The sequence below is a fragment of the Vidua chalybeata genome, chromosome 16 (assembly GCF_026979565.1).
Source record: "Vidua chalybeata isolate OUT-0048 chromosome 16, bVidCha1 merged haplotype, whole genome shotgun sequence".
In the NCBI taxonomy this organism is placed as follows: domain Eukaryota; kingdom Metazoa; phylum Chordata; class Aves; order Passeriformes; family Viduidae; genus Vidua; species Vidua chalybeata.
In genome coordinates, this window is record NC_071545.1 from 15,626,331 (window position 1) to 15,646,879 (window position 20,549).

A 20,549-nucleotide genomic window follows, 5' to 3' on the forward strand; every position below is an offset into this window, starting at 1 on the left:
CCTTTATTCAAAGTGTTTCACAGTGACTTGGAGAGCTGCTCTCCTAAAGCCAACCACCCCCCAGATGTAACAACAACCACCTTGTGTTGAACAGAGCCTGGAGCCCCAAAACTCCAGCTGCTTCCTGGGATTCCTCTGGGCCTGGGTCTCCTAATTCCTACGGATGAGGCACAGCCCTGGAGCAGAGCTGCGGTGTCTGTGCTGACAGTGCTGAGCAGAGGCCTCCTGTTTCTCTAAACTCTCCTGATCCTGTTTCTCTAAACTCTCCTGAACCGCAGCATGGAATCAGCAGGAAGCTCTGGGGATGTTGCAGGTGTTCCCTTCCTCATGGAAGTCAGAGGCTTTTCAGGAATCCAGTTCAAGTGTGAGGGCAGAGAGGGCGGCCGTGGCTGCAGCACTTACTCGGGCAGGTAATAGAAGCAGATGGAGACACAGATGTTGCTGGGGAAGCAGATGTCAATGCACAGGTAGATGAGGCGCTGCCTGCCCGGCCCTGCCAAGGAGCAAGGACAGCAGTGAGAGCAATGCCTTGGTCCTGCAGCTGCAGAGTCCCCAGGGATGCTTTGGTCCTGCAGCTGCACAGTCCCTGGGGATGCTTTGGTCCTGCAGCTGCAGAGTCCCTGGGGAGCTGAGCAAGAGGAAAGCCTCAGGGAATGACCTTTCTTATTCAAGCTGGGGTCAGATGGAGCAGGCTGGCAGCTCAGCAGGCTGCTTTGGCTGAGGATGAAGGTGACAGGGATTAACCAGACTAACCAATGTCTCAGGGATCAGCTCTGTGTGCTGGCTGTGCTGTGCTGTGCTGCTGGGGCAGCTCAGAGCCCATCCCAGTGCCACGGCTCAGGACAGGGGGTGGGTACGAGCCAGCACTCAGGGGTGGTGAACAATGGTCTGATTTTGCACTAGAGGTCACCCGTCCCTGTCCTGGGCCTTGGCAGCCTGTCCTGGGATGCATCAGCTGCTGTGCAGCAGAGCCTGATCCTCTTAGAGGTGCTAGAAAAGCTCCTGCTTCCCCTGCCAAGGGAAGTGCCCCACTTACCGTGCCCTCGGCGCACCCAGAAGATGGAGGTGTGCTCACACAGGGTCTGCACAGCCTCCCCCAGGCCCCTGGGCTCCAGCTGCTCCCCTGCCACAATGCCCAGGAACTCCTGGTAGAACTTGGTCTGGTTGTTGGGGTGTAGCAGCTGCTCAGCCTGAAAGAAATGTCCCTGTTGGTTCCTCCCAAGGCACTTTGTCCCTCAGGCCCTGCTCTGGCTCCCAGGACAGCCCAGGAGTGCTCTGAAGCCCAGCAGGTTTCTCCTGCCAGCTCTCATTTTCTGTCTGTGGGGTGCTGGCAACCCCAGCACTACTCAGTTTTACTTCCATTTAGGAACCCCAGGGCTGGGCAGGTGCTTTCCTCTCCCTGCATCCCTTTTGGGAGTCTGTGTTTCCTACACTTCTCTGGGAGTAAGGTGAGGACTAAGGAGCCCCCAGGAGCCACTGAGGAAATGGATAGCAGATGGCAGGGGCACTAAAAAATGTGGCTTTCTGTCTTCTGGAAATGGAATCTGCTCCTGCCCAGGCATCCACTCACACTTTGTTCTGAGGGTCCATATACATGATTGCCTCCAACTTTCTTCCCTGGGAGTTGGTAACAAACCCCCTTTGTTTTTCTTCCCCCAGATTTTTGAGCAGGTAACAGAATCCAGTGGGAGCAGGTCCTGCAGGAGCCCTGCTATTCACCTCCATGGGACACATCCCCCCGCCCCAGGCTGCTTCCCACAGGAATCAGGGTATGGATAAACCCAGGAGCTGCTGCTCACAGCTGGCTGAGAGCCCAGCCTGGGGGCACAGCTCTGCTCCTGTGAGCAATGAATCCCTCAGAACAGGGGCTGCCACTGCTCCCCCCGGCTGGGAGAGCCCTGCCCTGGCTCCTTGGGGGTGGAGGGTCGCTCCTGCAAATCCACACAGGGGAGATTCTGTGAGAATGCTCAGCGGCCCTGTGCAAAGCCCAGCCCATCCCCCAGCTATCCCAGGAATGCTGCAGCAGCTGCTCACGCTGTGCTCAGAGGTGTTGAGAGCCATCTGCAGGGTCTGCAGGTCCCAGGGGTCCATCCTCCTCAGGTAGCAGGCTCGCTGCTCCAGTGGCTTGTAGCACACGTAGCCCTGTGGACAGATGTGCCCCTTGGAGCAGGCAGCACATGCCCACCCCTGTCCCAGGAAACCCCTGAAGTGGACATTCTCCCCTCCCCTGCTCTGTGTTCACGACTCAGGGTGCAGAGGAAGGCAGCAAACAGGAGCTGAGGAGGCAGAGGTGCCCCAGCACTCACGTTCCTGCTGTCGTACAGCACCACGGCGCTCAGGTTGCTCTGTGAGGTGATGTAGTAGGTGATGGTGCTCCTGGCCTTGTCCACCACGGCTGTCTGATTCCTCAGCGGGTCCTGCTGGCCCTGGAGGGTCACTCGGACGAGCTGGGAGCCAGCCTGGGCACGAGGAGTGGGAGGGCAGCACCCACCATCAGCTGCTCCGTGCTTGTGTGCAGCCTCTCCCACCAACATCCCCAGCTGGCCCTGGGCTGGCCCCTGTTCCTGTCTGATTCAGTGGTGGAGAGGAGGAGGCTCTGACCCACGGGAAGGATGGTCCACAGCTCCTCACCCCCAGTGCCCCTCGTGCCAAAGGCACCAGGTGCTGGGGGAAAGGGCCAGGGGACTCCCAGCCCTGCCTGCAGCCTGCCAGCACCTCCCTGCACTGTCCAGGGACTGATCCAGCCAGACTCGGCCCAGAGCTCAGAGCCCACCCATCCCTCCTGGGAACTGCTTCCCACACAGCCCAGCCAGAGGAGGCTTCCTGCCCAGATCAGGATCCCTTACCTGGGCAGAGCTGGGGGAGAAGCTGAGAACCCCCACGACACTGACACCAACAACTGCAAAAAACAACAAGGCAACGGACAAGATGATCCAGAAGGTCCTGGAGGGAGCTGGGAAGTGTGCTGTGGCCCTCCTGTCCTGGGAGCCAGGGCAAAAGAAGGAGGAACAGGAGTTAAAATTGACCCTTCTGCCAATTCTTCCTCATCAAACACGTTTCCAGCTCGTGACACAAAGCCTTGTGCAGACTGGTCGGAGTGCAGAGCTGCCAAACCGTTGCGGCACCTGGAATAACGCAGCCTTTATCCCACAGCACTGGAATTCCAGATCCAGCATCCTGGTAACCAGCACTGCCGCAGCCAGCAAAGCTGCAGAGCCCCCAGGGCAGGGCTGGAGCAGCAGCTTTCCAGACACAGGGAACAACAAATTAAATTATTGTGGTTTACAGCAGAAATCCCCAGCGGGACAGTCAGCATTGGAATCAGACCACGTGTGGAGTGACCCTGCTTCTGTCTCCCTCCCTGTGCTGCTCTGTGCTGGATTTTCTTCCTAAATTGTTCTCCATGAGACCAAGGAAAAGAGCTTGGCAGCGCTGTGACATTTCTATTGGCTCTATTAATTTACTTTAATTCTTGTATTGAAGCAATTAAATTTAACTTCATGGCACATAACGGGATTTTTACAAAGCAGAAAATGTGCTTTCAATAATCTCAAACACAGCCCACATTTAAAAAATAACCTGTTTCTCAATCCTCTGAAGGACAGAGAAATTCAATCCATGCCCAGGATTACATGTGCTCGAGCTGCACGAGGATGGGCTCATCCAGCCTTGGGACAGTTATGGATCTTTATTGGAAACAGGGAATTTCCAGATAATTCGCTCAGAAAAGCAGTGAGTTAAAGTGCACGTATCTGAAATCCTATCAATTCCAGCAGAGCAGAGCCCAGCCCTGCAGTAAGCAGAAGATTTTTACAATAACCAATGGAATTCCCTCCGGTGGGAAAGGTGCAGATAGAGAACTCCAGCAGCTCCCAGCCCATCCCGAGCAGCCTGGCCGTGGCTCCTCTGCCCTGGTTCCTGACCAGCTCATCCCGGGAAAGCCCCCGCACCTGCAAGGTGCCTCAGCCCAGCTGACAGCAGCTCCTGGCAGGAGCTGAGCTGGGGGTGCTGGGGATCACCAGAACCCCACCAGGATCCCTGGGAATGGCAGGAGCTCTGCCCCCTCCGAGGGGGATCAGGCGAGCACAGAGCAGGCTCTGTGATAGAACCATGCAATCCTGGAATGGGTTGGGTTGGAAGGGACCCTAAAGTGCCACCCCTGCCCTGGCAGGGACACCTTCCACTGTCCCAGGGTGCCCCAAGCCCTGTCCAACCTGGCCATTCCCTGTGTCCTGTCACACCCTTGTCCAGAGGAAGGGACACAGCCTCTGCCCAGGAACTGCTGGAACAGGGAATGCTCACTGATGGAACAGGGAATACTCACTGCAGGAACAGGGAATACTCACTGATGGAAAAGGGAACGCTCACTGATGGAGCAGGGAATGGTCACTGCAGAGACAGGGAATACTCACTGATGGAAAAGGGAACGCTCACTGATGGAGCAGGGAATGGTCACTGCAGGGGCAGGGAATGCTCACTGATGGAGCAGGGAATACTCACTGCAGGGGCAGGGAATACTCACTGATGGCACAGAGAATACTCACTGATGGAACAGGGAATACTCACTGATGGAAAAGGGAATGCTCACTGATGGAGCAGGGAATGGTCACTGCAGGGACAGGGAATACTCACTGCAGGACAGGGAATGCTCACTGATGGAACAGGGAATACTCACTGCAGGACAGGGAATGCTCACTGATGGAACAGGGAATACTCACTGATGGAGCAGGGAATGCTCACTGCAGGGACAGGGAATACTCACTGCAGGGGCAGGGAATACTCACTGATGGAACAGGGAATACTCACTGCAGGGACAGGGAATACTCACTGATGGGACAGGGAATACTCACTGATGGAGCAGGGAATACTCACTGCAGGGACAGGGAATACTCACTGATGGAGCAGGGAATGCTCACTGCAGGGACAGGGAATACTCACTGATGGAACAGGGAATACTCACTGCAGGGGCAGCAGGGCCGGCACCGTCCCCTCCTTCCATCCTCCACCTCAGGCAAGGACCTGGCTGCTGCCGCTCTGCCTCCTGCCCGCGCACAGGCTGGGCATGATCCCGGCTCCAGGCACACCTGGGAAACCTGAAGGTGTGGCCGTGGGCCATAAATACCTGTCCCTCGCAGCCAAAGGGCTCCGCGGGACGGGAAACCTGAGGCCGGAGCGGGAGCTGAGCGCTGCTGTCAGTGCCCGGCACGGCTCTTCCTGCTCAGCCCCGGGACGGGCAGGAGCCACAATCGGGGCCTTTGTGTGCCCCCGGGGCTGGCACGGCCCAACACGGGCCCAGGTGAGGCTCTTTGAGAGATCAAATGACCAGAGGACAGTGGCAGCCTGCCCTTGTGGCAGCGGCAATTCCCACATTTCAACGGGAACTCGGTGCTGCCGGAGCTCCATGGGCTGGAGCCAGGTGCTGATCCTGCTGTCCCTGGTGTTGATCCTGCTCTCCCTGCACAGGCACACCTGTGCCACCCTCGGAGGAAAAGGGATAAGGGCCATGCCACAAAGTCACTGCCACAGCCTGCACTGCCCTCACACTGTCACCCGTGTCCTGTCCTGAGGAAGTCCCTGTGCGAGCAATGTTCCCTGAGCACCCAGATCCCGAGCAGTCCAGGAGCCCCCAAAATGTTCCAGACCTGCCAGCCAGTCTCAACAAAGGTGTGGAGGCAAGGAAAAGCCAAGAATTCCTTCATGTGATGTCTATCCAGGGAAAATGCAGGTTTTGGACATTTTCCAATCAAGCACAACCCAGGGCTGAACAAACTGGCTGAACAGAGCCCACAAGAAAGGAGAGGGACTTTGGCCAAGGGCACGGGCAGGGCAAAGGGCAATGCCAGAGGGTTAGATTAGGTGTTGGAAAGAAACTCTTCCCTGGCAGGGTGGGCAGGCCCTGGCACAGATTCCCAGGGCAGCTGTGGCTGCCCCTGGATCCCTGGCAGTGCCCAAGGCCAGGCTGGACAAGGCTTGGAGCAGCCTGGGATGGTGGGAGGTGTCCCTGCCATGGCAGGGGTGGCACTGGGTGGGCTTTGAGGTCCTTTCCCAAACCATCCCTGACTCCCAGGATTCCCAAGGCACAGCTGCACCACAGCTCACGCAGGCGAGACCACACAGTGAGACAACGCTGGGGAGAGCAGGTTTGAGAGTTTAATGGGAATTCAAGTAGAGGATTAAGAACTGTTTGGAAGTCAGAACAGAGATTTGAAGCACGACTGAAGCACGCCACCAGCACATTCCAGCATCCTTGAGCCCAGGCAATGGCTCCCTTGACAGCGAGAGCCTTCAGCAGGGACAGAGCTGCCTGAGGGATGCTGGACTCTCTCCTGCCCTTTTCCTGATACATCCTGACACAAAAAGCACCAGAAACAGAGACTGAATCCAAACCCACAGTGTTACATCAGACACGACCTGCAGTGAGTCCATCATGCCCATCTCCATGTTACCCAGATCAAGGGTAAGCTCTGCCTCTGGGACTTTGCAGAAGAGATTATCCACACTTCCTTCCACAACTCCAAATTACAAACAAACAGCCTTTCAGAGGTTCAGCCAATGCTCCGGGAACACCGAGACCCTCTGGACTGCAGGGTTATTGCTGTACAAAGAAGGTGACAAGTTACCAGGCAGGAAATGGCATCAGCACTGCCCGAGCTCCTCAGCTGGACAGGAAGGAAAACCAGTGCTTAAATGGAACTGTAGGTACTGGAATCTATGCAAGAAAAGCACGTTATTTGCATATATCATTTTCAATTAATTCTGTAACGCAAAAGCTTTCACTGTGGGATTCCGGCAGCACAAAAACCACCCCGTGGTGAGCCCCTCACTGCCCAATCCCACCTGGAGATCAAATGGAATCATCCCTGAGCAAGCCAGCACTCCTCACCACCCACCGTGCCCGGCCCCCGCCGGCACACGTGGAAGATCTGAACCTCAGGGATGGGAAGGAAGCACGAGCTATTGTCACACACAGCCAGCACCCACAGGGCTCCCTGCAGCTGTCCTGGGCACTCCATCCATCCACGGACTGAGCAGAACTGGGATTGTGCAGCTAAAGGCAAGGCAAGTGGCTCGTTAATGCCGAGGGAAGTGCAGGAGCTCGGTACGCATCGATCCAGGGATTTCTGGGAAGCAGCAGGAGTGAGGGACAGTCCTGCAAGGCTGCAGACTCGCTGCATTACCAAATGCAACCGTTCAGGAGAATTAAATCAGTGAAGTACATTCCTCTCGTCCTCCCTCCTGGGAAATAAGATATATTATCATAGACTCTATTTATAATTTAAATATATTCTGCTCTAACTTTATGCTCAGGGAGTGCCTCTGTGTACATGTGCTTTACAGAGACTCGACCTTGGACAGACACTGTGTGCAGCAGCCAAGGTCTGGAATTGTGTGGGATCATCCCAATCTGCATCCCAAGTGCAACGTGCAGTGGTCAAATGAAGGAGATGAATTTGTGTGACCTCACAACAGGGCCCCAGCTGGGAAAAAGTCACCCCAAGGGTAAATACCAGCTCCACAAGTGCTTCCAACCACAGCCAGAGTTACTGCACATCCCAAGAGTCCTTTCCCTGAACAAACCGGGCTGAGCCATGGCCCAGCCTGGCCAGGACATGATCCTTCCCCTCACATCAACCAGCTCCACCTCCCCAGCTCAGCCCAGAGGAGCCGTGCCGTGGAGCACCACCAGCTTTGGATCGATGCATTCACAACTAAACCCAGCCCCAAGCCCCAGCCCCTGTAATGCCCCCCTTTGCTCAAAGTGCATTTCAGGCTGAGATGTAAACAGAATCATACCGAGAGGACAGAGAGGAGACAAGCTAAGGGTTCTAACTCCGGGGAGTATCTAGTGCATACATTACTGCCGTGGGCTGCTGCCCGGGGCCGCTCCCGTTACTCCCCCAGAGCCGGGAGCAGGTCGGCGATGCTGTCGACGTAGTAGTCGGGGACCAGGCTGTGCCTGGCAGCACAGCCGCTGTCCTGGCAGCCCCGCACCTCGTCCAGCGCCGTCACCCCGGTGAGGGTGAGCAGCGTGGTGAGGCCGCAGCTGTTGCCCATCAGGATGTCCGTGTCCAGCCGGTCCCCCACCATGATGGTGCGCGTGGGGTCCACGCGGAACTCTGCGGCCACGCAGTCGAACATGAAGCGGTTGGGCTTGCCCACGATGAACGCCTCGCGCTGCGCCGCCGTCTCCACGGCCTTCACCAGGCACCCCGTCCCTGCAGGACAGGCAGCAGGGATTAGGGGCAAAGTGCCTCCACAGCCTTCCCCAGGCACCCTGTCCCTGCAGGACAGGCAGCAGGGATTAGGGACAGAAGGAGTCTCCATTGCCGATCCCAGGCACCCAGTCCCTGCGGGAACAGGCAGCAGGGATTAGGGACAAAAGGAGTCTCCATTGCCGATCCCAGGCACCCCATCCCTGCAGAACAGGCAGCAGGGACTGGGGGCAGAAGGACTCTCCATTGCCCTTCCCAGTCACCCAGTCCCTGCAGGAACAGGCAGCAGGGATTAGGGGCAAAGTGCCTCCACAGCCTTCCCCAGGCACCCAGTCCCTGCAGGACAGGCAGCAGGGATTAGGGGCAGAAGGAGTCTCCATGGCCTTCCCCAGGCACCCTGTCCATGAAGGAACAGCAGGGATTAGGAGCAGAAGGAGTCTCCATTGCCATTCCCAGTCACCCAGTCCCTGCAGAACAGGCAGCAGGGATTAGGGACAAAAGGAGTCTCCATGGTCTTCCCCAGGCACCCCGTCCCTGCAGAACAGGCAGCAGGGATTAGGGGCAAAGTGCCTCCACAGCCTTCCCCAGGCACCCTATCCCTGCGGGAACAGGCAGCAGGGATTAGGGGCAAAGTGCCTCCACAGCCTTCCCCAGGCACCCAGTCCCTGCAGGACAGGCAGCAGGGATTAGGGACAAAAGGAGTCTCCATGGCCTTCCCCAGGCACCCTGTCCCTGCAGGACAGGCAGCAGGGATTAGGGACAAAGTGCCTCCACAGCCTTCCCCAGGCACCCAGTCCCTGCAGGACAGGCAGCAGGGATTAGGGGCAAAGTGCCTCCACAGCCTTCCCCAGGCACCCAGTCCCTGCAGGACAGGCAGCAGGGATTAGGGGCAAAGTGCCTCCACAGCCTTCCCCAGGCACCCCGTCCCTGCAGGAACAGGCAGCAGGGATTAGGGACAGAAGGAGTCTCCATTGCCGATCCCAGGCACCCCATCCCTGCAGAACAGGCAGCAGGGACTGGGGGCAGAAGGACTCTCCATTGCCCTTCCCAGTCACCCAGTCCCTGCAGGAACAGGCAGCAGGGATTAGGGGCAGAAGGAGTCTCCACGGCCTTCCCCAGGCACCCTGTCCCTGCAGGAACAGGCAGCAGGGTTTAGAGGCAGAAGGAGTCTCCATGGCCTTCACCAGGCACCCTGTCCATGAAGGAACAGCAGGGATTAGGGGCAGAAGGAGTCTCCATTGCCCTTCCCAGTCACCCAGTCCCTGCGGGAACAGGCAGCAGGGATTAGGGGCAAAGTGCCTCCACAGCCTTCCCCAGGCACCCCATCCCTGCAGGACAGGCAGCAGGGATTAGGGGCAGAAGGAGTCTCCATTGCCATTCCCAGTCACCCAGTCCCTGCGGGAACAGGCAGCAGGGATTAGGGGCAGAAGGCTCTCGGCGTCCACACGAGCCAGGACAAACCCGCTCGGGACACAGGGAATGGACACCTCAGCTTTACAGGCAGAGGGACAGAGGTGGTGCTTAAAGCCTGCCAGGAGGTGGGAATTCCGTCAAAAAGGAATTCCTTTTTGCAAGCAAAGGATCAATAAGGATTCTCTCTCTTTCAGGGGTGCTGTGGAGGAAAGGCTCTGGGACGCCCAGGCTGCCTCAAAGAGTCCCAGGACAGCTGGAGGGGACTTCTGGAGACGATCCAGTCCCACCCCGCTAGAAGGCAGGGTCACCTGGATTAGGTGACACAGGAACGTGCCAAGGCGAGCTTGGAACGTCTCCAGAGACGGAGACTCCGTGACCTCCCAGCCCTGGGCAGCTGCTCCGGGGCTCTGCCACTCCCCAGGGGAAAAGGTCCTTCCCGAGGCTGAGGTGGAACCCGTCGCGTTCTATCAGCACAGCACCGGGGCGTGACGAGCCGCAGAGCAGAGCACGGAGACCGCCCAGCCCCGGGACCACCCGCTCCAGCCCCCCGCCGGCCCCGCGCACCGGGGATGCCCGCGCCGCCCTCGAGCGGCAGCCGGTGGTCGCGGTTGGTGCCGACCAGGAGGCACTCGGGGCCGCCGCGCAGGAGGTACCGCAGCGCCTGGCACAGCTTGGCGTAGCTGAAGTGCTCGTCGAAGCCCACGAGCACGGCGCGCACGGCGGGGTCCAGCGGCGCCGCCACCCAGTCGGCGGGCGCGGGGCCGGGCAGGGCGGCGGGCCCGGGCCCGAGGTGCGGGATGCCCACGGCCTCCAGCTCGGCGGCGAGCGCGGCGCTGCCCAGCACGTAGGCGGCGGCGCCGGGCGGCAGCGCCTGCCGCAGGTAGCGGGCGGCGCAGAAGGCCGAGCTGAAGACGTGCCGGGGCTCGGCGGGCGGGAACCCGAGGCGCCGCAGCTTCTCGGTGTAGGCCGCGCGCGTCCGCCCGCTGTTGTTGGTCACGTAGCACAGCCGCTTGCCCGCCGCCGCCAGCCGGCGCAGCACCTCCGCCGCGCCGCTCACGGCCGCCTCGCCCCGCCACAGGACGCCGTCGCAGTCGAAGAGCAGCGTGTCGGCGTCGGCGAGCGCGCTGCGCGCCGCCTCGCCCTCCAGCCGCCGGCAGCGCCGCGGGCCGCCCGCCGCCATCGCGCCTGCCATGGCCGCCCCGCCCGCCGCACCGCGCCTCCCCATTGGCCGCGCGCCGCGCGGACCGCGTCCCCATTGGGCGGCGGGGCCGGCGGCCACGCCCCCCCCGCCCGGAGCCGGCGCCCGCTGTCCCCCCCCCCCCTCCCTCCCACTGCCGACGGCGCCCGGCGCGCCGCGCTCTCATTGGCCGCCCTGCCCGAGGGCCCGCCCCCCGCGCGCTGCTATTGGCCAGGGCGCCCCGCGGCTCGGTCGGTAACGCGTTAGGCAACTCCGCGGTAACTCGCCGGTAACTGGCCGGGCTGCGCTCCGCCGGGGCTCGGGGCCCGGCGGTCACCTGTGGTGGGAGGGGGGGGAGCGGAGGGACCGTGCTCCGGCACCGCCCGCCGGCGCCCGGAACCCCCCGCGCGGCGGGCGCGTTCCCCGCCGAGCCCCGTCCCGTTGTTATGACGACACGGCCGTAAAGCCGCCATCTTGCGGCGCGTTGCGACACGGGGGCCGCGATGGCAACGGGCGCGGGGCCGGCGGCGCTTACGGCAGAAGCGGCCGGGCCGGGCCGGGGCGCGGCGGCCGCGGGCTCCGGGCCCCCCGCGCCCCCCGCCGCCCTCATCGGCCTCCCGCCGCCCTTCGGCGAGCAAGGTACCGCCCTCGCAGGGCCCCGGCCGGCACCGCCAGGCCTGCGGGCGGCGCGGCCCGCTGGGCGAGGGGGCCGGCCGGTGCCGCCAGCGGGGCGGGAGGCGGCGGGGTCTCCGTGTGCCGAGGTGCCGGGAGAGGCTGGGGAGCCGCTCGGGCCCGTCTGGACGGGATCCCGGGCCGGCTGCCCTGCCGGGGCACCGACTACCGCGGTGCCTTCACCCTGAGGCCGGCCCGGGATCCCGGGGGCCGCGGCCCGGCCCCGCTGCCGGTGCCCCGGCCCCGCTGACGGCGCTTTCCCCCGCAGACGAGGATGACGTGCACAAGTGCGGGCGCTGCCAGTCGGAGTTCAGCTCCCTGGAGGAGTTCGTGCAGCACAAGCTGCAGAAGGGCTGCCAGCGCCCTCCCGACGCGCTCGCCGGGCTCCTCGGCCAGGAAGGACAAAAGGTGACAGCGGCTTCTCCGAGCCGGGGCTGGAAATAATTAGGATGCAACGGTCTGTTGGGTTGGAGGGGAGGGAGCAGCGTGTTCAGACAAGCAGAACGTGCCTGCTGACACGAGCTCTGTGCCGGCAGGTGGTTCCTGCCGTCGAGGAGTCCATCACGGTTGCTCACATTGTTGTTGAAGCATCTTCCATAGCAGAGGAGATCAGCAACGCCTCGGCCATCGTAGGTGAGCTCTGGGGTGCCTTGGCACGCCGCGGGGCTCTGTTCCCTCAGCTGTGACCTCTTCTGGTGGCTTTGGGTCGTGGGTGGGTGGGGACACCTCTGTGTCACCGGGATTTGGGGCTGCTCCCGCAGAGCTCTGGGAGGCAGCCCTGGGCCAGCTCTGCAGTCCTCCCCCAGCAGGGTCATGCAATAGTCGTGGGATGGGTTGGGTTGGGAGGGACCTTAAAGCCCACCCAGAGCCACCCCTGCCATGGCAGGGACACCTCCCACTGTCCCAGGTGCTCCAGCCCCAGTGTCCAGCCTGGCCTTGGGCACTGCCAGGGATCCAGGGGCAGCCACAGCTGATCTGTGCCAGGGCCTGCCCACCCTCACAGGGAACAATTCCTTTGCAATCTCTATTCTAAATCTACTCTCCTTCAGCTTAATTAATACAACTAATTAATACAAATTAGATGTTAAACTCTGTTCCAGAAGTGCCCATTTTATGCTGCCATAACGAGAAGGTTGCAAAGACTCGAGTTGCAGGCTTAAAATCCCTTTTCTCCTTCTTCCTGGAAGTGACAGTAGATGGTTTGTTGCCTGTAAAGAACCCAACTGTGTCCCCACCTTTTCCCAGGCAGTGGGCACATCAAAGAGGTCATTGTAGCAGGAGACCATGTGTTTGAGAACCCGAATGGCCACGTGGATGGGGAGGTCAGCGAGGAGCAGGGCAGCCCCGAGGAGCAGGACATTTCCACCGAGCTGATCAAGGTCAAGCTGCAGGTGAACAAGGAGGGGCGATACGTGTGTGAGCTGTGCCAGAAGACATTTAAAACTGTGAGTATCCCCTCTGCTGGTGTGGCTCAGGGAGCCTTTTAGGCTGGCTGTGAACCAAGAGATCCCAAGACCCAGTAACAGAGTGCTTTAATGCCTGCCACACTTCCCAGAGGGAAGTTCTGCTTTCACAAGGAGCCTTGTTGTTCTTTGCAGCTAAAATGTAAAATCTGTAAACTATTTGGAACGTCTCTTAAAGGAAATTCTTTCCCTAGGCCAGCATCCTCAAAGCTCACATGATCACTCACAGCAGCAGGAAGGACTATGAGTGTAAACTCTGTGGGACTTCCTTTAGGACAAAGGGATCTCTGATCCGCCACCATCGGCGGCACACGGGTAAGAGTTCTCTCAAATAAGAGTTCCTTGTTACTGGAGCTGTCTGTGGTTATCCATTTGCCTTCCAGTGGAATTCCTTGCTGCTTCCCATGTTTTGCTGAGCTGAGACCATTGAGCTGCCCAGCATTTGGGGTGCTGGGAGGCAGTGGAAGGTTCTGGGATAGGAACAGCCGTGTGCTGTAGAAAGCTGAACATGTAGAAAGCTGATCCACACAGTGCTGGTTTCAATATGGTTGTTTTGATTCTTGTCATTTCCAGATGAAAGACCTTACAAATGCAAGAAATGTGGGAAAAGCTTCCGGGAATCGGGAGCTTTGACTCGGCACCTTAAATCTCTGACACCTTGCACTGAAAAAATCCGCTTCAACATGACCAAAGAAATAGTTGTCAACAAAGATGATCTGCCATCAGGTCAGTGATGCTGCCAGGACCTGCCTCCTGGCTGATAAAGCCAAACCCTCAGAGCACTTGGAATAGAAATTCCTTCTGGCACAGGTTGCCCAGAGCAGCTGTGGCTGCCCCATCCCTGGAAGTGTCCAAGGCCAGGCTGCACAGGGCTTGGAGCAGCCTGAGATGGTGGAAGGTGTCCCTGCCCATGGCAGGGGGTGGAACTGGATGATCTGTAAGATCCTTTCCAACCCAAACCATTCCATGATTCTTACTTATGATAAGAAGTAATCCCATGGCTTTGAAATTATATTTTTTATACCAGAAAAAAGTAATTTATACAGCAAGGTTATTACCTCGAAGCCGGGCGTGAACTCAAGAATGTTTGAGAACCTGGTACAAAGGTGGTGTTAACAGGCACCTTGTGCTCTAAGGCAGATTTTTTTAGGGCACAGGGAGTTGCTGAAGGGTGCATTTCCCCACGTGGTTCATCCCTTGCAGGACCCTGCAGCTCCAACACAGACACGGTGTCCTCCATAGCGAGCGAATCCATCGAGGCCTCCCCTGTCATCCACCTCGTGACAGATGCAAAAGGCAACGTGCTTCATGAGGTCCATGTCCAGATGCAGGAGCTTCCCGTGGTGGATGCAAAACCCCTGGAGCCAGATGTGAGTGTTGTTTGTGTCAAACACCCTCCGTGTGTTCTGTGCAAAGAAAGTTTCACCTCGTGAGCAGAAGTGTCTTGGGTGCTGACAGTCAATCTGAGTGTGGAATGAAGGGGTTCCTGTGGTGGGCTTGTCATCCCTTGTGGGTTGTCAGAGTACAGATCCACCTCATCTTCCTCCTCAGCCCAAGGTATTCCCGGGTGTGTCTTTCAACCCCATAGCACAGCACTGGACACCCCGGAGAGGGTGGCCCTCACAGCAGTGTTCCCATAAAAAATCCTGGGTTTGCTGTGCCAGACTTCCTCTTTGTTCCTTCAGCAGTCGCATCCCGAGGAGCTGCCGTGCGAGGGGGAAGTGAACAGTGAGAACCTGCTGAGGCAGGCCATGAGGAATTCGGGGATTGTCATCGAGAGAGTGGCTGTGGAGGAGGTGCAGAAGCCAGATGAACCTGCAGCAGCTGCTCCAGAAGAGCTGGAAAACAAAGGCGTGGAAGTAGAAGAGGAGCCGTGTGGGGAGCAGTGTGCTAAGCTGGAAGGAGCAGAGTCTGTATGTTTGTATTCCATCAACAGATGAATTTTTTAACCTTCCTTGTCTGTATCTGGTTGTGGGCAGCACTGTTGTCCTCATGTGTCTGCCTGTGCCTGTGGCTTTGTGTCAGGTTTTAGAGTTACATTGTGCAGGTGTGATTTAAGGGAAACGTTCCTTCACACACATGCTGTCTCTTTTTACAACAGAGATCTCTTTCCTGTCAAAGCTGGAGTGTGTAATTGGGAATTTGGGTAGCAATCCTAACTGGACACACCAGTAGGAAAAAAAGAAAATCAGTTTTCCCATTTTCTCTCCAGCAGACGCCTGCAGAAAGAACCAACGGGTACAAACGTTACATTTGCTCTCACTGTAATGAAGCCTTCAACGAAGCTGCTGCCCTGGAAACTCACAGCAAGAGTCACACAGGTAAAGTGCTGCTGGGGCTGCTGTGTGACACGAGCTGTGGCTCGGTGACCTCAGCCGTGTACAGCTCCTCTGATGAGGAGAGACTGCGGGAGCTGGGCCTGGTCAGTGTGGAGAAGGGAAGGCTGAGAGGGGATCCCATCAATCCATACAAATCCCTCCCAGGGGTGTCAGAGGATGGTGCCACACTCTGTTGTTCAGTGACAGGATGAGGAGCAGTGCCCAGGAACTAAAACACAACAAGTTCCATGCTGACATGAGGAGGAACCTCTTTGCAGTGAGGGTGGCAGAGCCCTGGACACCTGTGTTCCTGTGTCACCTGCTCCAGGTGACCCTGCCTGGGCAGGGAGCTGGACTGGATGATCACCAGAGCTCCCTTCCCACCCCAGCTATTTTGGGGTTCTGTGAAAGCCCACACACGTGGTTGACAATACAATTCCTCCCCTGCTCCAGGTTGCTTTCTGGTACAATTCAGTTACACCCGTACCAGAGCCTTGTGCTGCACCTTGCCCTGGATCAACCACACATCTTTCTCTCTGTCCCTCCAGAGTACAAACCTTTCAAGTGTGAGGAGTGTGGCAAGGAGTTCACCAAGGGCTACCTGCTGAAGAAGCACCAGGAGGTGCACGTGAACGAGCGGCGGTTCCGCTGCGGGGAGTGTGGGAAGCTCTACAAGACCATTGCCCACGTGAAGGGGCACCGGCGCGTGCACTCGGACGAGCGGCCCTACGCCTGCCCCAAGTGCGGCAAGCGCTACAAGACAAAGGTGGGCCCCCCCCTCACCAAACCTCCACGCTGGCCTCCCCAGAGCCAGGCTTTGGCAGAGGGTAGGAGGCTTTGCTCCTCAAAGAGCTCGCCTGCTGCTTATAGGATGCCCAGAGAAGCCGTGGCTGCTCCATCCCTGCAAGTGTCCAAGGCCAGGTTGGACAGGGCTTGGGGCAACCTGGGATAGTGAAAGGTGACCCTGCCCATAGGAGGCGGGTGGAACAATGTGTTCCTTAAGGTTCTTTCAGTGATTCTGTGATCTGAAACTCCAGAAAGATGTTCTGGTTTAGTAGGCAAAAGGAAGGACAGTCTTCGTAAAACCATCACATTTCTGAAGAAACTGTTCCTTCATATGTGGAACAAATATGTAATAACAGTGTCCTGGTTCTGGTCAGGACAGGGTTAATTTTTGCAGTAGCCAAGAGGGTGTATGGCTAGAACATTCTGGTGTGGGGGGAAGGGGTTCCTTCTGTCTATTATCAGGGCAGGTGAGTTGCTCGCCTCTTTCTTGTACCCTCTGTCATCAGTAGTGTTTCTTTATCTTATTTCTGTTTCTGGTAAATTGTTCTTATCTCAGTCCATGATCTTCACTTTTTGTGCCTCCAATTCTCTCCAGCCCACTGCAAGGGGATGGGGAGAGGGAGAGGGGGAACAAGGCAGTGCCTCATGGCTTGGAGAGTCATGTTGTGAGCGCTGACTTGGGAAGTACCACCACCCAAGAAAATCACCCTTGTGTCCTACAAAAGACGTTGAGCTAAACCCCTGCGTCCGTGAGTTGGCCGTGTCCTTCCTGAGCCCTTCCCTTGCCTCCCAGAACGCCCAGCAGGTGCATTTCCGTACCCACCTGGAGGACAAGCCCTACGTGTGCCACTTCTGCAGCCGGGGGTTCCGGGAGAAGGGCTCCCTGGTGCGCCACATCCGCCACCACACCGGCGAGAAGCCCTTCAAGTGCTACAAGTGCGGGCGCGGCTTCGCCGAGCACGGCACCCTCAACAGGCACCTCAAAACCAAAGGTGAGCCCTGCCCTGGGGGGAGCCCTGCCCTGGGGGGAGCCTGCTCTGGCCTTGCATTTGTTACTGGAGCTCTCTGTGGTTATCCATTTGCCTTCCAGTGGAGTTCCTTGCTGCTTCCCAGGTTTTGCTGAGCTGAGACCATTGAGCTCCCCAGCATTTGGGGGTGCTGGGAGGCAGTGGAAGGTTCTGGGATAGGAACAGCCGTGTGCTGTAGAAAGCTGAACGTGTTCTTCAGCCTGTCACACAGAGCTGATCCACACAGTGCTGGTTTCAATATGGTTGTTTTGATTCTTGTCCTTTCCAGGCCAGGCTGGCCCTGAGCTGGCTGGGAATGGTGGTGAGGGTGGATCTTAGCAAGTGACAGAACCAGAGGACACAGTCTCAAGCTGCATCAAGGGAAATATAGGTTGGATATTAGGAGAAAGTTTTTCACAGAAAGGGTGATAAAGTTCTGGAGTGGCTGCCTGGGGAGGTGGTGGAGTCACCATCCCTGGGTGTGTTTAACAAAGCCTGGATGTGGCACTGGGTGCCAGGGTTGAGTTGAGGTGTTGGGGCTGGGCTGGACTCAATGATCTTTAAGGTCTCTTCCAACCCAGTGATTCTGTGAATTCTGTGCATCTAATGACCCACATGGAAGTGGGCATGTTCTGGGAAGGAAATGTCTGGGTTAAGTTCTCACCAATAATCTGGTTTGGTGGGATTAGTTGCACTGGACTTGCTGCTCCTTTAGCTCCTAAGCAGGGATTTCCAGACTTCTTCAGGTAGTGCTGACGGAGTTATTCCAAAGGAATAATACAAGTTTACTGGAGGAGAAAATGGACTTTTGTAGGAGATACTGAGATGCATCAGCAGAAAAGATCAATAATTTAAAATACACCCAAATTCTTCCCGTGTGTTCTTCACACATGGCTTGGAAACCCCGAGTGGTTTTACCACCTGAATTTACCCGTGTGGTGTTTGGAATTGCACTGAAGAGCTCCTCTGCTCCTGGTGTCACGTGGACTCTTCTGGGCTGTTCCTTGGCTTGTCCTGGTGGGCCAAGAGCCCCTCAAGTGGCACCGGTCACTCGTCCATGGCATCCCCTTGCTGGTGCTCTGTAGCATCTTCCAGCTGCTACTGGGGATGGTCACAAAAAATGGTGTTTCTCTGGAATTCCATGCAGGTGGCTGCCTCCTTGCTATGAAGGAGGTGGAAGAAGTGATAGTGTCAGAGGAGAGCCAGTCTGCTGACAACTTGGCAGCCACGGTCCTTTCGGAAGATCCGCACACGGTTCTGGTGGAGTTTTCCTCGGTGGTGGCAGACACCCAGGAGTACATCATCGAGGTGAGAAGGGGCAGCCAGCCTGCTCCCTGGGAACTTAGCACGGGATTTGGTCAGGAAGGACTCTGCAGCTGTTCATGTTCCTGCTCCAGGCTTTGGGGAGAAGGTAAAACAGGCTCTGCCCTGCCTGCGTGGCCCCAGCAGTCAGTGGGATTGGCCTTGTTTGGAAGGAAAGCACTTGGAGCTTCCCCACCCTCCCAAAGTGCTGCGTGTGCCAGGAAAAGGAGAAAGGGAGACTCACAGTGGTTCAGCAGGAGGCTGGGCCTGAGAACTCCTGACCACACCAGATTTTAGGTCCTCACAAGCTTGCTTCAGCTCTCCCTCCTGTTTTCTCCCATTTCTATTTACTAACTTTGTCCTAGATAATCTCTGTTGTTTCTAACAGCAGCTGCCAAAAGCAATGAATTCTGGATTTCACTTTCTCCCCTCTGTCACACAGAGCCAGTTCTCATCCCAGCAGGGTAACACAGCTCAGTTATTGAGTGCTGCTGTAGGAGAAAAATCTGCTGTGTGGCCAAATCCTGCTGAGGGAGGACATTCTCTCTCAGTTGAACATTGTGCATTCATTTTAAGTAGTTCCTGATAATGGGATTGGGAGGGAATGTCAAGGAGTTGTTTTTGGAGTAGCTACTGCATGTGAGGGGAACAGAAAGACTCGTGTAAAAGACCTTAGTGAATTATATCTTGGTGATAAAATTCTTTTTATAAGAACCTAAAAAGGGAATCGTCTTATTTTGTCTTCCAGACTTCTACTGAAGACATGGAGACCAGCGAAGCCACTGAAATAATAGAGGGGACAAGACACGAGGTAAAGCAGTCCTTCAGTGACAGGAGGGGTGACACATAGCAGAGTCTGTTCTGGGGTGAGCAGCTGGAGCAGCCTGGAACGCAGAGCTGCTCCTGTCACTGCCCCGTGCCTGGCAGGGCCCTCTGCAGCCATAACTGTTCTCAACTCTCGCAGTAAATGCAGCAGCATCAGTGCAGCCCCCTGTCCCCTCGCAGGTCGACAGCCACATCATGAAGGTGGTGCAGCAGATCGTCAACCAGGCCAACCAGGGCCACCAGATCATCGTGCAGAACGTCACCGTGGCCGAGGGCGCCGCGGCCGCCGACGCCGCCGACACCATCACCATCGCCACGCCCGAGAGCCTCACCGAGCAGGTGGCCATGACCCTGGCCTCGGCCATCGGCGACGGCGCCGTGCTGGCCACCGAGGGCGGGCTGGCCGCGCAGGAGGCCACCGTCACCATGGTGGCGTCCGAGGACATCGAGATCATGGAGCACGCGGGGGAGTTCGTGATCGCCGCCTCGCAGGAGGGAGAGGTGGAGGTGCAGACGGTGATCGTGTGAGCCAGGGGCAGCTGCAAACCTGGGCCCTGCTCAGAGAGCCAGGGGAATGTTCCGGAGGGAAGTGGCTTCGTGGGACACTGCAGGCCCAAAAGGGGACAGGGCAGGCCCAAAAGGGGACAGGGCAGGCCCAAAACGGGATAGGACAGGTCAAAAACGGGATAGGACAGGTCTAAAACAGGATAGGACAGGGCAGGCCCGAGGTGTTCTCAGTCTAAAACCACTGCCAGGGGTTAAACCCTTGGCCTGGTCACACTGAGGAGACTGACAGGTCACAAGTGGCACTCGGTATTCTGTACAGCAGCCTCGAATTAAGGAAGATCCTTTGGGGATCAGCCCCCTCTGCCCACCACTGGGACAGCAGTGGTCTGGTTTTTAAAAGGATTCAGAAAGTATAGCAAATATGTGGGGTCTCACAAGGGATTATTTAAATATATGCATTTAAAACAAGTTGAGAAAACCAAACCTAAGGAGTTGTGGTGTGTGTTGAGCACCACTGAAACACTCTCATGCCTTTAACCTCACTCCTTCAGGCCTCCCAAGGCATGGTACTACAGTATTTCTCTTTTCTTTGGTATCCTGGACAAGTAGCCTTATGTACTGGTCTATGAATGCATCATTGTACCCTGCAATGCCAGCCAGGCTGCTCTGAGAGCCAGCCTGGGGGCTGGAAAGCCATATTGTATAGGAATTTGGTTTTTTTAAACCATATATGGATTTTTTAATTGCATATTGTACAGATTTGGCATGTAAATAAATACATTTTTAAAAATAAAATTATTTAAAGTTCTTACTACTTTTTTTTTTCCAATTTCTCGTCTATTATACTCAAACAGAAGAATTTCTGG

At 57.3% G+C, this 20,549-nt stretch overlaps 3 protein-coding genes across 4 annotated transcripts; 1 reads left to right on the forward strand and 2 right to left on the reverse strand.

Annotated features, from left to right (window-relative positions):
* Positions 1 to 18: 18 nt before the first annotated feature.
* Positions 19 to 7,107, reverse strand: BRICD5 (BRICHOS domain containing 5). Its single transcript, XM_053957889.1, has 6 exons — positions 7,104 to 7,107; positions 2,847 to 2,899; positions 2,307 to 2,459; positions 2,035 to 2,142; positions 1,037 to 1,190; positions 19 to 493 (listed from the first exon to the last, which is right to left on the reverse strand). Exons 1-6 carry the CDS (start codon positions 7,105 to 7,107, stop codon positions 399 to 401), a joined length of 567 nt encoding a protein of 188 aa, XP_053813864.1. The 3' UTR covers positions 19 to 398.
* PGP (phosphoglycolate phosphatase) lies at positions 6,129 to 10,818 on the reverse strand. Of its 2 annotated transcripts, XM_053957672.1 has the most exons (3): positions 10,191 to 10,818; positions 7,855 to 8,216; positions 6,129 to 7,236 (listed from the first exon to the last, which is right to left on the reverse strand). In XM_053957672.1, exons 1-2 carry the CDS (start codon positions 10,816 to 10,818, stop codon positions 7,891 to 7,893), a joined length of 954 nt encoding a protein of 317 aa, XP_053813647.1. In that variant the 3' UTR covers positions 6,129 to 7,236; positions 7,855 to 7,890. The 2 variants fall into 2 exon arrangements, with proteins under 2 accessions (XP_053813647.1, XP_053813646.1); XM_053957671.1 differs by having other exon boundaries at positions 6,129 to 8,216.
* Positions 10,817 to 20,494, forward strand: E4F1 (E4F transcription factor 1). Its single transcript, XM_053957890.1, has 15 exons — positions 10,817 to 11,058; positions 11,270 to 11,442; positions 11,744 to 11,883; positions 12,012 to 12,108; positions 12,721 to 12,920; positions 13,133 to 13,253; positions 13,512 to 13,664; positions 14,142 to 14,308; positions 14,624 to 14,851; positions 15,154 to 15,259; positions 15,805 to 16,022; positions 16,836 to 17,034; positions 18,197 to 18,357; positions 19,100 to 19,162; positions 19,357 to 20,494. Exons 1-15 carry the CDS (start codon positions 10,817 to 10,819, stop codon positions 19,702 to 19,704), a joined length of 2,616 nt encoding a protein of 871 aa, XP_053813865.1. The 3' UTR covers positions 19,705 to 20,494.
* Positions 20,495 to 20,549: the final 55 nt, after the last annotated feature.

Bases quoted from the DNA above. Each gene is read 5' to 3' on its own strand.
- BRICD5 (XM_053957889.1), bottom strand. The intron at 2,460-2,846 runs GTAAGGGATCCT...CCTCGTGCCCAG, and splicing joins TCTCCCCCAGCTCTGCCCAG to GCTGGCTCCCAGCTCGTCCG. The intron at 2,143-2,306 runs GTGAGTGCTGGG...ATCTGTCCACAG, and splicing joins TGCTGTACGACAGCAGGAAC to GGCTACGTGTGCTACAAGCC.
- E4F1 (XM_053957890.1), top strand. From the start codon at position 10,817: ATGGCCGCCCCGCCCGCCGCACCGCGCCTCCCCATTGGCCGCGCGCCG. The intron at 11,884-12,011 runs GTGACAGCGGCT...CTGTGCCGGCAG, and splicing joins TCGGCCAGGAAGGACAAAAG to GTGGTTCCTGCCGTCGAGGA. The intron at 13,254-13,511 runs GTAAGAGTTCTC...TGTCATTTCCAG, and splicing joins CCACCATCGGCGGCACACGG to ATGAAAGACCTTACAAATGC.
- PGP (XM_053957672.1), bottom strand. From the start codon at position 10,818: ATGGCAGGCGCGATGGCGGCGGGCGGCCCGCGGCGCTGCCGGCGGCTG. The intron at 8,217-10,190 runs GTGCGCGGGGCC...CCTGTCCTGCAG, and splicing joins GGGCGGCGCGGGCATCCCCG to GGACGGGGTGCCTGGTGAAG.